General features: G+C 41.4%; 1 protein-coding gene across 1 annotated transcript; it reads right to left on the bottom strand.

The window, feature by feature from the left end:
• Positions 1-216: 216 nt before the first annotated feature.
• LOC104504419 (COMM domain-containing protein 5-like) lies at positions 217-14,395 on the bottom strand (the record flags this gene model as incomplete). Its single annotated transcript, XM_010159937.1, has 6 exons — positions 217-669; positions 3,193-3,268; positions 5,096-5,191; positions 9,028-9,078; positions 13,016-13,044; positions 14,189-14,395. Coding segments are annotated over 6 exons (561 nt in total), but the record flags the coding sequence as incomplete, so codon positions are not given.
• Positions 14,396-15,276: the final 881 nt, after the last annotated feature.

Raw genomic sequence — 15,276 nt, 5'->3', positions numbered from 1 at the left:
GCTCAGTCGATACTTCTTTCTTGATCCACAGACTTCTGATTTTCTTCAAGATCAGCCTTCGAGTAGCTGTAGCTATACCTCCATCCCTCAGTGAGAAGCCCGACAGCAATTTTACTGAAGATCTCAAAACTCAAGATCTCATTTGTTGTACTAGAGTCCAGGAGTGGGGTTTTTTTAATTTTGTCTTTTATTTGAGATATTGCAGAGCTTTCTTATGATACACACTGATGGGGCTTCTGGTAGCAGGCTTTCAAAAATAATTAGAGTTATGAATCATAATCAGAAATAAATGACTTACATCTATTAAGACAGTTCTTAAAAAATGTTTTGATGAATCATGCAAAAATGCTCGCAAACAGCATTATTCTTTTTCACAGATATATTTTTTGTTTTTCTTAAGTCTTATGAAAAGGGCTTGTGCTTTTTAACACTTGAATTGAAAAAATATTTACAGCATAAAATAAATGCTAAATGCTACATTGCAGTTCAGTCAGGCAAAGTGGTGATGGTCCCCCTGCTTTGCTGAGGGTTTCAGACCTGTTTCATAAACTCCTGATTTCAGAGCATTCAGTCCTGGATCTTCAGGACACTCCTTTTCTCCAAATCATTCATTTCCTTCAGTATAAGGGCAACGTTGTATCTCAGTTCTTGAAACTTTGCAACTGGCACCTGAAACAGAATATTCAGGTTAGAAAACAAAAACATCTTAGGAACTCTGACTAGAGCGTGCCCCACTGTCAGCCCAATTGCTCTTAAAATAAATTTTGGGTTTTTTTCTTAGACTTAAGACAAAGAATTTGAGGTTAATAAAATTCAATTAATTCAAGTAAATCACCTGTGTGAAAAAGGAGAGTGGGAAAAAAACAGAAATAATAGTTACACAGCACATTTTCTATACTGCCTGATGTGAGAAAGGCAGTAGTCCAGGATGTAAACTGATGGCTGCTGTGGTGAAGTGAGACAGTCCTGGATTGGAAGGAAAGACAGAGACAGCTGGAAGGTTGTGGAGCCTACAGAATTCCCTAGCAACAAATTCCAGATAGTCTGCTTTTCCAGACTTGGAGGAGAAAGGAATTGCACCTCAAAGCAAGAGACCTGGCAGCAACCCCAAGAGCAAAGAGGACTGGGCATTGTCTATACATGGAAGGCAAAAGATTTTGATTAAATACACAAAACTTTCTCAACTGTGCAGGGGACTCATGGACTCCCCTTTATCACTTTGAGCCTGAGAAGCCAACGGAGGGAAGTCCATTATCAGTTAAGGCAAAGAAGCACACCTGAGCACAGGCGCAGGCTGGGTGACACAGGTAACACTGGTGCAGTGCACATGCGCGTCCTTGCCTGACTACCTGCAGCAGGCTAGCTGGTCCCAGGCTGCTCTGCAGAGCGCTGCCTAGTTCACTCTACTTCTTTGACTACATCGGAGACACGTGGTTCTTTTGACAGAGTCCCTTGTCATCCTTCTGCCTGCTGTGGCACAGGTATCAGTTATGTGAGAAGAACCCAACATCTGATTTGCATTTTCCATATGCATCAGAAATGCATGTAACTGCATCACGCCCTTTTCGCTTTTGACATATATACAACTAGACTCAAAACGCTGCAATTCCCACTGCTTTTCAAAAAAAACATTCATTGTAAAAAAACCAAACCCAAGAGACCAAAGAGTGGAACTTCTCCCTGTGACATACAGACACGTTTTAAACCCGTTCATAACAGAATTATCTTCTGGACTTGCCATCTTACATAAGCCCTGCTAGTTATCAGGACACTCTGAACGTGTCTGAAGGGAAACTGTAGAGGTGAGGACTATACTTGCTTTCACATGGTACCCTAAACCAAAACACAGGTTTATCCCAAATAGCTCCTAACTGTGGGAAGATGGGTACAGAAACCTTGTTTGCAGCCTGACCTTTGGCATTCACACCTAAGCAGCAGCAAAGAGCTGATTCTAAGAGAAGCACATTGTTTGCTATCAGATATCTGCACTTCTGTGCATACTGGACAGGTACACCAACATCTCCACTGCAGAACAGCGAAGGGTCTTCCACAGACTTACAACAAAAAAAACTAAAACCGAACCAAACCAGCCAGGAACAATGCCACCAACCAAGACTTGACGTTCTATACCAGGCAATAAAGGCCCAAATTTGAATAGTAAAGAATATATACTAGCTTTTATTCTCAAAAGTGAAACTTAACCTATTGCAAAGGGTTAACCTGAAGTCCATGGCATCGTTTAAGTTCCATGAAAGACCTCAAATAGAGCGTACGGGATGCTCTGAGCTGGGCTGTCCACAGCGGGGTGAATTTGATCTTCTGTGAAGTGACACCCTCAACACTTTGCAATGCAGCACAGAATCTGTGCCTTCCCCGATAGCTGCCCTCTTGAGAAGCATTGTAACAGTAAAATCAGCTCACCTCTTGCAACCCACAGCGCTTTGGTGCTTCCTCCAGACTGCTACTAACACAGGAACCAAAGCCACAATCTTTACAGAGTTCAAATGCAACAATGCCTGCTGTGCACTGGATTCCTGTACGCACCACCACGGTATTTATAGAACAAACAGCATTCCTTTTCAAAGGTTAAAAACATGGACGAGTTTATGCCATCTTCTGGCAAGCCTTTACGTACAGTGTCATAAATACTGCCACTGACTAATTCTGAGGTAAACAGCAAAGAGGGTTTTTGTTTTCCGTCTAGCAGCAAGAACTGTACTGAAGAAAACGAGAATAAACCTGCCTCTGCCATGGAAGAAAAAGTTACCATTCTATATCAAATGCAGGAGTTTAGAAGTGTATCATACATCATATAAAATACCCCAGGGTTTTTTTCCTGCCCCCAAGAGCCATCATCAGGTCTGAATGTTACAGTTGATAACAAATCTGTAATTTTAATCAAAGCAGATATTATGCAGCAGTGCTTTTCAGTAATATTCTTGCTTTTCAGTAATTAATATTCTTCTAACAAACTGGGATTCATCAAAATGTGTGTAGGAACCACGTATGAAGTGGTTTTGGTCGGTGTTTCATTATGCGTTGTATGCGGCTACGCTGAACATGAAAGATTCCAAAGCAAACCAACCCATGATAACACAGTTTACAAAAGCTTTAATATTTAAAGTAGTAATTCAACTTCCTAAAAAGTACTTCAAGTGGTTTCTTTTTGATTTATATGGCAATCAGACTTACTTCAAAGCGATGAGCTGTCCCATCTGAAAGCTTCATCATCATTAGAATGGATGGTTGAAGAGCACGGGCCAGTGAACTGCAATTATTTACATTATTAGTATTACAGCAATAGCCATCAGCAGCGTGATGAGTACAGCACTGTACATTAGCAATTTAAGATGTTCATGTAGGCTTTACACAGAACATGAGCAATTCCAACCACACAATCCTGTACCTGGCTGGTTGGCAACTCAGGAGCACTGCAGTCCTGTCCAATTTACCTCAGCATTGAGACTAACCATTTTAATAGTTTAGTAACTGCAAGTTTAGGAGCATTTTCATTTTATATAATAATCAGTTTAGAGGCACTATGATAGGGATAAGAGCTGACAAAGTACTGCTAGTAATAATGCAGTTTTCTTAGTCATTTTACCACGTCGCATTAATCCTTTCCATCCCTTCATACGTTCAACTGCCATCTCATTTGGGGAATGAGTCCAGTCGTCATCCTAAATTTGTGAGTTGTTATTTTATTTGATGATCCAAAGAGGGGAAATGAGTCATGCTCCTGCAGCTTCCATCAACTGCTGTTGCCAAAACCCGCTCAGGTACCGACAGGCGTTACGGCCAGAAGCCATACCTCTTCGCAGAGGCTGCTGCTGCATGATAAACAAGAATTCCCAGGGGGAAGGTTGACTGGAAAGTAAGAGGAAGGAAAATAGAAAAGGAGAATGTATTGCTCCTGTATTGTTTGGAAAACAAATCATAGGATTTGCCTGCAGCTTGCAAGCATCGTGCCCGAGGGTGTTTATCTGTACGTTTTGCTCTCATAGAGGTACAGATTTTTCCTGCATAGCGACACCTGTGTGGCGCTCACAGCACTGCTCGTCCCAGAGTCACCCGAACTACTGCCTTGCACCATCGCAATTTCCACTTGGGAGCCTCTTTTGCTTGATTTCACGAAGACTGTCCGGGACTGCCCACGGGCCTCTCAGCCATGGCAGCAACGAGACTGCACTCTCCCTCAGATGCAGGTATTCATGAATGCAACATGAAGTCACTCATGCTAACAATCCATGCTACTGACAAATACTGGATCATCTTCCAGTTTCTTTCACCCTGCTCCATCTTGGTTAGAACTAGACAAAGCCCAGGAACAGCACAGACAACAGGTTTCTGCTTCCTTCTGGCTCTAGCCAAAGATCCATCCCCCTGCTGCCTCTGCTGTGGCAGATGGCAAGAAGCTGTTCACTGCAGGCACGGACGGGATGATCGCAAAGGCCTTTAGTCCTGTTCTCTGAAAGAAACCAGGAGGTAGAACCCTGAGCAATCGCACAACTATGGCAGTGTGAAGGTGCTGTTCTGAAGCCTCTCTCTGTAGAATCCACAGCAGACTACAGGTGATGGGAAGTCATTTTATTTAACATGTCCAACGTACAAATGGCAGTCTGCTTGAGAAGCTGAAGAGATGATTTCCCTCCCCTGCTCCAGTGAAACTGAGAGCTTGGCTGGCTGCGTATGGCTCAATCTACCTGATTTATTCCAACATCTCTGAGGACCTGTGGAATTGCACCAGCTCCATTAAGTTTTAAAATACTGAAAGAGAGACTCAGACTTGGAGTGAAATGTTTCTAGTACAGAGGCTTTAGAGATCAAAACAAATAAGGAGCTAGAAAGTATCAGTAGTAGAAGGTGAAGGCAGCAGCCTTTTGGCAGGTCCACGTGTATGTACAGCAGTAGCCTGGATACAAACTGACTCCCACACTGTTCAGACAACCCCCCCGTACCTGACTGTTCAATGCTACGTGCCAATCCCTAACAGCAAGATCCATTTTAACACTGTTAACATTTTTAAGGAGCACAAGAAGTGAGTTTAACCTTGGGCAAATTAATTTCTAGGGTCATACAGGATTCTCTTTTATACCTTGTGGATATAGCTACGTCCACTCTCCACTTCAAGTCCTGGATACTTGGTAGCCTACTTCCTCGTGTCAGAGCTGTGCTTTCGGAAGCAGGACGCCTACAGAATAAATCAGAAACAGGAGACTGAAATGCAAATTCATAAAGGAAACAACAATCAAACTCTGCTCAGATTGCCCACTTTTCCTATGCTTAACTATGGTCCATGTTAAAAAAAAAGAGATCAAGTGACTAATTCCAGTAAACTGATGTCACTATGAAGTTTAGTAAGAGTCACTGCGGTAGCTGGCATATTATTTCAATTATATGTAACTGTGAGGCATAGAAAGGCATCTGCAAATATATCTTCACCTTCATGCAGATCCAAGAGGAACGAGACAGATGACTTAACCAACGAAGTTGGAATAAGGTCACTGTGCTCCTTCAGCAGCAAACATCTAGCATGAGCGAGCAGCAACGTTTGAAAACCCAGTAACGTTAGGGTGTACTTTGGACCATACTTTAAAACAGAAATCACACAGTGGTTCTTGCTAATCCAACGTAATTTACAAACTCTAAATTCCTTACATAATCTTCACTGCCTACCCCAGCACGACCCTCCCGATTTTTGTCTAGGCTAATGTGTAAGAAGCCACGGACTTCATTTATTCCTCATAGTGCAGGAAGAATCTGGCTGATCAAGTCTCAGTTTATTTCCATAAGGAAACACAGTTGACAACGATTAAACTTCAGATGGTTGACAACCTTTAAAATTTTAACAGCATCTTAAGCTCTGGGTAAGTAAACAAGCCAAATCTGATATAAGGGCATAACAACCACCCATTTTTAGATATATATGCACAAATATCCTCAGAATGAGGTCACTGAACTGGTCCATTTGGGAGCTAGTCTGGATTTTGTGTTACTTACCACCTTTTTTTTGTGTGCTAAGCATCCCATGTCCCTGGAAGTTATTTACAGTACATATCAAAGCTACTCCGGTACTCCCGCTAAGGGCAGGATAAGAAATGTTACATCCTTTATCCATGGTGCTAGACATAATCTAATTACAGACTTTACATCAGAAACGAATCCTCTCTGAACAAATCAAGGCTTGTAGGAATGATAGTCTAACATCCCTGCTCCGATTCTTGCGGGCATGGTAGCTGTGCTTTTAGAAACTGCCCAGGAAGATTGATAAGGTCCACAGGACCAACGGGCTGAGACCCTCCAATACTCCTGCATTTAGCAAAAGCAATATAAGAAAGAACTTACCCTTTTTCGGGAGGGTTGGGTGGTGTCAGAAGTGACACACATTCCTAACTCTATGGTAAAGGAATGAGCAGATCAGCTGGTTCTTACTGTCAGCTACTGGATAGGAAGTAGGTCACCACAGCTGGGTGCAACCATGAGGAGCTGGAGTCGAGGATGGTCATTAGCAGGATTAAACAATAAGAACAGGCCTTTCCCTCAGTGGTGAGCTGCTGCTTAATTTGGGGAATGCCTAAAAATAGCCACACTGCTACCACTTCCTTAAGACACGTTAAGTCCCCTCAATGGAAGAGAGTCCATCCAGTGCAGCAGCAGCATTCTGGGGGGAGAAAGAGTAGAGAAAGCAGGAAGATGTTCTAGTGAGCGGTGGTGGGAAAGGTTAGCGATGCCAAAACTTTGAAGCTAAGCTGTAAGATTTCTGTGGCCGAACCACAAAACTTTAGTTCTGGTCAGGACTGTGCTTCAGTGCCATTCCCTCAGAAGGAGTTGTGGCTTTCACAGCTTAGTTTACACTTCTGTCAGCACCTTCCCAGCTTGGACAAGATCACAACTGGATCTGCAAGAATCCTGTGAGGATGACAGAATGCACATAGTGGCCAACACACACAGAGAAATTATAAGGCTATTAATCAAGCCATTGATTTCTAAGAGGAATAGCAAAACGGAGCAGAAAAGACTCAATGGATCTTCTATCCAAAACCTAAAGACTATAATTACATTTTGTAAACACTCTGCCAGCAGCTGCAATATACTGTCAGCACACAGTGCAGAAAGCAGAAGTCAGAACAAGTAAAGCACCATGGATCAGCTAGAGACCATCCAAATTGTATGTGGAAGGGATGATACACCTGGTGACATCATCTGCCAAAGGATGCAAAAGAGCACTTGAAAATGAAAGCTGAGATAATTTGGAGCAGCAGCTGACCTAATATCAAAACTAAAGACAAATTCTGGACATTCCCAATGCACCTAAGACGACGTGCCTAGCAGGCCACTGAATGGGGAGACCGAATAAACTGGTGTGTGTGAAATGCTGACAAATGGCACCCTCCTGGTAGAAACTAAAGCTGCGCTATTAAAAAAAAAAAAAAAAACCAAAAAACAAACAAAAAACAAAAAAGCAGAACATCTATAATAAATATTCAGAGAGCAAGGAGTTAGGGTTATTCTTTCCCTTAAAAAAAAGTTTTAATTTCATGCAGTTATGTGGTGGTGTCAGTATGGCAAGTTTTTCTTTTCTTTCAGTCTGTATCGCTTGACAGAACTGTGGGGACACAGAAATACAAATGTCAAGTTTCCACTACTTCAGAGCTGTTCTTTCCTGAACAAAATTGCAAAAATGGGATAAGGTGCCAGGAAAAGTATTAAAATTGGATTTTTCTGGGTTATCTAGCTCATACTGAATTTTTGATCAGATGCGAATCCTTCTTTTACCATCACAATCATATGTATTTACAACTCAAGAAGCATATGTATGATTCAGTGTTACATTTAAGATTATAAAAGCAGATCTGTCTAGAAATCAAATCTGAGGTGTTCTTCTCTGGTCTCAAAACACAGAGCAAGATTACACTGGATAATCACAGCTTTCAAAATGAGAAAAAGCTAAATTTTCCAGCATCGTGATTTCACAGGAGAAAACAGACAATCATGCATGCTTCAAATGACATCTAAATTTATCTTCTTTCTCCACTGCAAACAATATTTCCACTTTGCAACCATGAATTTTGCATTCTTAACACCTATAATTCAAACAGAAGAGCAAAGAAAAGATGAGAAGGCTGAATTTATTTTTACGCCAAGAACCTTTAGCTTTAAGCCAAGATCTTAACCAAGGAAATGAAAAATATTTTTAACTTTGGTAGCAGCCTTCAGACTTTGTGAGGGTGACTGAAACACCACAACTATGATTATCAGGATTCCATGCAGAATATGTGGAGCAGTGTTGGGTTGGTGATGCTGTATGCTGAGTGACCTCACCTTTCGAGGTGGAAAGTTTTGCATCTGCAAAAAGTTCAAGCAATTTCCAGATGTAGAATAAGCTACATATGGCTGAGCACAAAGCCATACAGAAAAAAGGAATCCCTAGAATGGACAAAAGAGATAGGCTGTTCAAAAAGTTTGTGATTTAGTACTTCCTCTGGAGATACTACGGTGTACTGCTTACAAAGTGAATTACAGCTGGAAGAGCACTTGCTATCTCCTACGTGCCATCAAGTCACCCAGTGTGAATTCCCAATTCAGCTGTACGTTTAGACCCGATCAAATGGTATCTGAGAAAGCTTCCACGAACCACCACACGTAAAAGGCATACGTAGCTTGCCTTTCAACCATGCAAGTCTTGCGCTTTTGCTCCAACTTGCAATGATAATGATGATAAAAATGCTTAATTCTGCACTGCATATTTCATCTGTAGGTAATGATGCACCTTAGAGGCTCTAGAATGTTACAAAAACCAATGGGTGATGATCACAGAAAAACTCAAAATTGGCATGAAAGCTACTTACTGCATTTGTAGCCATGCAGGACAGACATCATGCTGTGTTGAACCAAAACAGTGGAACAAATCTTGTTTTCATTACTTTAGGTCATTTTGCTGTTCCTTCAACAGGCCTGGAACGTATGTCAGCAGAGCTCTGTGCAACCCCGCTGGCTGCACAACGCGCGATACCTGAATACACTAACCTGTTACCAAAGACTATGCTGCAGAAGTCAGTGATGAAATCTTCCGGTATCCTTAAAGAGAAGAGCAATACGAGATAGTTCAGTGTTTTGTAACCACAAATATGTGGCCTCAGCTACAAAAATAAAATCTGTTATAGAACACAAAAAACATGTCAACATTTTCTACCTTACATTGCTTCAACCTGCCACCAGCTCTTACGTAAGAGCCAGTATTGATTCAGTCTAGGCTCTCAAAAGGACAGCCTAGGTTTTTATATCAAGAACCCTAAAAACTGTATTACACTTCCTGTCCTGCCTAGTATGACAACAGTGAGTTTCAAAAGAACCCAGTATTTGCTTAACTTCTCTCAGTAAAGTTCTACTGCTGGCTCCAACAAGTGCAGAAGGCAGGCCAGCAGCATGTGCTCTCAAAAACCCCAAACCTACACATTTCATTTCACTTTCACCTGAAAAGTAATGAAAAGATGATAAAGAATTGTTCCCCCAAAAGTAAAAACTGAGCCCCTTGCAGCTAAGAAAACTTACAAAATGAGCATATCTAACATGGGGAGGCCAAGCATAAATCTGATGGGGACCATAAGAACGGTTCAAATGGACTAACTCATATTCCATCCACCCTATGCCTCTCCACTACTTTACCATTCCCCTGACACTGTTGTTGCCTTACAAACAAGCTGCTGCTGATTTTTCAGTTCAATAGATGAGGCTGTGAATTACAAAGACTGCAGAGCAAACACTATCCATTCAGCTGCCTTTGCCACAGGGACAGTAACCTCCTACAGAGAGGCAGGTTGGACAAGTGAGAGAAGCAACTACTGCTGCTGCTGCCACAGTTAAATCCAGCACTCAACATGAATCAGTGCCCAGAGACATTACTCACCAGTGGCCTGAGATTCACAGCAGTGTATCAAAGAAAAATCAAAGCAAACAAGGAAGTTACCTGTCCTAAAGGGCTTACAGTGTCTAATGATGAGAGAGAAAACAACTCATCAACTCACACAGTGGGAAGATGAAACAACAGTTATTGGAGCTTGAATTCTTAATGGAAGAAGTGGGGTTAAAACACTTTTTTCAGTGGTGTTTGCATAAAACTGAATTCATATTACCAGGCAGTAATCTGAGGAAAACTGGGAAGTGAGGAGGAGGGATCAGACAGCGCTTTTTTGGCTGCATGTGTCTGTCTTTCTTTCAGAAGAGACAAGACGATTTCTGCAAACATTACTTATACTTTCCGTGCAAGTGTATCACTTAACCCGTCCTGACCATGACTGAATATCCGCTGCACGTAGTGGAATAGATGGAAACAGGGGTTGTAATATGATTATGATGATACCTATCACAATACTTGCTTGACTGTAAAGAGCAAGTGTTATTGAAACAGAAGCATTAATGCTAACTTGGAGCTTTCATTATTTTTGCTGTGCAGGTAGTGGTTTTGTAGACAATTCTGCTCCTGGCTCAAGCAGCTTACCCAAGACTAGTCACACAGAAGACTAGCAGATCAGACACAGAACATGGCACGGCTCGGGCTTGAGCTACAGAGAGCAATTAGTTCTCAAAGGAACATTCTGAGGAAAGGACTCAAAGGGCAAGGAAGAAGGTGTGAAGATGTCTCAATTCCATGTTATTGGCCTGAGCCATAAAGGAATTAAACAACCTGACAAGGTAAAGGAAAAACAGCACCCACAGTTTAGGGTGAATTTATTCTCACTGGCTCAGCCAGTCAGGCCAAGAAATAGGGGATATAGAATGGCAACCCTGTGAAACCAATAGTATTGATCTAATCAATGAGAAGTGGGCATGTCTCCCAGCCTCTCTCTCTGCCAAAATTAGAAGCAAAGACCAGCTGCATCACTAGGAAATTGATAATTTAAAGACTTCATATGGGTGTAATTAGTTCAATCTTCAGTGTCACTGAAGGAAACAAAATAGAATGCAGGAGAGGTGAAAAAAAAGCTAATGTGGCTCAGTTAACCTTTCAAAAGAAGACACAACCAAAAAAGGGAAATAAGCCATTTTTCTGGCTTGAAATGCAAAATTCCTGCCCAAACACTGGGTGTGAGTAATGCCAAGACACTGTGGTTCAGCCAGTTACACATGTTCTTCATGCACATGATCACAGGATGACCCACTGGAGTCACTGCAGAAGGATAAGTGTCTGAATGTAATTAGTAGATGCCTTAAAAATGAGCAGGTATTCCATCTCCAAACCCAAGAGCACTGGAAAACATCGGAAATGACATTTCTCATAGGAATCGAAGATGGTAAAGGTGCTACTTGATTTACTAAGTATCACAGCTTGAGAGTGGAATTAGCTGTTTAGTCTTCTAAAGGTTTAGCCACAAGGTGAAGAGTTACTCACAGGAAACAGACTATCAGAGATGGGGGTCAGGAAGAGTCCCAGTAATGTGACAATCATGGGAATGCAGCAGCAACGAGCTGCACATAAAACATAGAAGTCTGCAAGCAACGCAAATGCAGTTACCTGAACTACTGCTGCTACATCAGTCACATTAACCAGAACAACACAATAAAAAAGACTTTTCAGGATACAAAAAGATATAAAAAAAGATCATCCAGACTGAAAAGTGTCTTCATAGTTCCATGAATAATCCACACAGTGAGAAAAACCCTTCACAACTACAAAAGTGTGAGGCATTCAAGTGTGGTCAAATGACAAGGAGAGGGGCCTGGGAGCCTGCATGTCTAGACAGAGCCAGCGCACACAGCCAGCCCCACCAGTGCCTGGCACTCCTGGGCACCCACCTTCTCCACTGCTCAGTACAGCAACATTCACCTGCCCGGGAGAATGGAGCTTGCGGTGCTCTTCGTTATTCCTTAATGACTCTGAACACGTTCTGTGTGCACCTCAAAAAACACCAACTCCCACTGGGTCAAAAGCAATTCATCAGTTCCTTACTGACCTACTTTAACCTGGGTGTGAACTCCATGACGTGGCAGAGGAAGCAGCTCGCATTTTGGCTCACAAGACAAAACGCAGGCCAAACTCCCGCACTGAGCTGCAGACTCTATCAACCAGCAAGGCACCTTTCATCGTGGCCCCAGTTACACCCTGACTGCATGTCTAAATCCGCAGCTTTAACCTGCCTGATGTTGCTCATGAAGTAACTTCTTATGCTTATGACTCTGCAGGAAAGTCTGAGAAGAAAGCCAATTTGTGGGTTAATGGGCAAAATAAAGATGAAAAAAGACAGAATTAGAAACCTATCTACTTCTGGGTAACAATCAGAATGCTAAAAACTATGGGAAATCAGCATTTTAAAATATTTGGGCCTTGGTGCAGAGGTTTCTCTCTAGACGAAAACATCAACTGCTGTTACTCTCACATTGCTACTGAATATGGGAGTAAGGGAAAAACCATAAGGATTATTAGCATATGATGTCCAGCTTTTAGGATATGAACTTCCATTCAGAGGCCCTGGGAACAGACTGATACAGGATTTGGCTAAGTCTGTTACAAACGCTGTGCTTTCTTGGGCGATGGGCAGGGGAGACCGTAGCTGAAGAAGGTGGAAGGATTTATGAGCGGGAGATTGTAGCTGAAGAAGGTGGAAGGATTTCATGAGTGTTGTATCATTGGCCTTTCAAAGAAGAAAAAAAGTAGGGCAGTTTCTTAGCTTCTGAAATGTTACCACTGTCTTACCAAACATGATAAAATATATTGCAGGGCAAGGTGGAGATAGCAGAGAGAAGGTCACTCACATTTGCATAACCTACATTACGGACTAAATTAGACCAATGTCCCCAGCCTGTGAAATTTACTGCTCATGCTCAGTGCTAAATCAAGTCTTACACAACACCTGTTTTTTCCCCTTTGGCTTCACATGACATTTGGCAGCAGATGTATTATGTGTTATTTACAGGTAATTTTTACACCAACGTTGTTGTGTAAAAACTTGATTTGGGGAAGCAACTACGTAAGTTATGAGAAAACAAACATTTAAAAAACAGGCATAAGCAGGCATACCTGAGCTCCTTTAGGTCTTCCTTAAAAACCTGGAAAGACAAGGAAGGTGAAAATTTAGGAGTGATTAGGTGAAAATGTAGTCTTGAAAGATCATTTCTTTCCTAGTGATTTAATTGCGGGTTCCTTGCCTGGTACCTCTCCCCAAAAGTTTTACCCTCAAGTGCCAGTGGTTGTGAAATGACAGGTTACATATTGAGAAGAATTTCCCTGAGAGTTCAATCAAGTTGTGAGGAACTAATTAAAGACCTAAATCTCTTGGAAGCCTTATTGCAGGACACAACATCCCTGACGGTTTTTTTTGTACGTAACTTTCCACAACATATTATTCTTCTAGGGTAAAGTACGTGCCTTCGTTGTCAAATATGTTTTGCAGTAACATGTTTGAACTATGACAATAGAAAGCAAGAAGCAAAGGATAAACTCTGAATAGTAAAAGCGTTGTTTCCACTATGTTTCCTGCCATATATGAACTCTCCCAGTATGCCTTGGTAAATGTGAAAACGGTGTCTTAAACAAGAGAGAGGTGCACAAGCCCAGAAGTGGTCTGCTCACATAAAAATAAACTGAGAAAAGAAAAGGTGTTAAGTAAAGTACCAGGAAAAGGGAAAGAATATAGCCATGAAGAAAGAACAGGGGTTGGGAACATGGCAGATGTACACATATTCACACAGAAAATCCATAGTGCAAAGAGAAATAGCACTTTCTCCAAATTTCCACTGGCCATAAGATCTTCCCTCCTCTGTGGCAGAAGTATGACAAAAGGCAGGCAAACAAATATGAGAAACTGTAAGTGTGGACAAAATGAGCAGTATGTGTGAACACACAGTTAGGGTAAGGCAGAGAGCTGAGGCCAATAAAATAACACTTTGCAATGGTTTATTTTGGGATTTTAATATGACTGGAAACAACCATGCACAGTAAACAAGCTGCTGAAGCAGACAAAGATACAGGAATCTCTTTCCCAAAGCTTAAATACTCTCCCCAAAAGCTCTCTGTAAAGCTATGCAACATGTATAATAATAAACTCTAGATTTTTAAGTTTATTCCTTGCACTTTAACTTGGAGCAACATTTTTCCGTGCAGCTCCCCACCCTGGCAAATAGGGTTTAGATGGTAACTCTCATCCGATGCAACTTTCAACTTATCAAGACTCCAAGTACTCCCAGAACTTACTTCTTGTTTGAAAGTTGATAAAGGGAGTCGCAGCGCTTCTCGGAGAAGGGTATACATGCCAGAAATGAGGAAAGCAAGTTGCTCTTCTGAGAGATTAGTGCTTTCTGCAATCAGCTTGACAGACTCCTTGCAGTCTTTTCCTTCCAACGCATTGACAGTGACTGTGAATAAGAAAGCAAAGCAAGATCTCTTTAAGAAGAGGATAACCTGGAGAGTGAACATTAACATAAACACGTCTACGATTTTACTTGACTTAATGCACTGACATTTTTCCTGATCTGAAACTGTCACCTCAGGTCTGTGTAAAGGTCATCCACCACCTCAGGTCAGTCTCACAACACTTTACCAAAAGAACTTCAATGGATTAAGCTTTTGCTTTGTAAAATTGAAGATGTTTTCCCTGTTGAAATTTGTTCCAGTGGGATAATGCAAAAAAGATTAAAAAATTCATTGCTTACAAGTACAAATCCAACTTGAGCTTCTATCAACAAACTTGCTCACATCCGAAGTCTGCTTACAGCTTAATTACACTTCCGATATACAGGATAAGAGAGGATTGAGAGGGTAAATGATTCAACACTGTTCTCCAACATTTCACACAATTAATTTATCTTGCAATGGCAGCAGAGACTAATGGTTAAATGAGCAAGGAGCCAAAACTAAACCTCCAAGTCTTGTAGTTTGCACAACTGCTGATAATACAAACTTTAAAGGAAATTACTGTTAAGCCACACGGCGATATTATACATTAATAACTGCTGTGGGTTTATCTCAATCTTCATCATTCAGTTTTTCTTCCTTTTCCCATACATGCACTGGCTTATATAAATTTCTGTTGTCATGTCAGCCTCTGTCCTGCCCTCTGCTCAGTCTGGATGGACTGCTGGAGCCACAGGAACCCCCACTGTGGATAAAAAACCAGATTACTGACACAATCCCATTGCAGGATCATGGTATTAGATGAGTCATTTATAATGAGCCATATTTAGCACTATGAATAAAACATGAAAAGTTAAAAAAGTCCAACAAGTGTTACTGAAATCCAACATGCAGAGATTAGCTTAATACTAAGGTTGAAAGAAAAAAAA

The sequence above is a fragment of the Eurypyga helias genome, unplaced genomic scaffold (genome assembly GCF_000690775.1).
Source record: "Eurypyga helias isolate BGI_N326 unplaced genomic scaffold, ASM69077v1 scaffold49809, whole genome shotgun sequence".
In the NCBI taxonomy this organism is placed as follows: Eukaryota; Metazoa; Chordata; class Aves; order Eurypygiformes; family Eurypygidae; genus Eurypyga; species Eurypyga helias.
The sequence above is the reverse complement of the archived record's forward strand: the minus strand, read 5'-3'. Positions and strand labels throughout refer to the sequence as shown.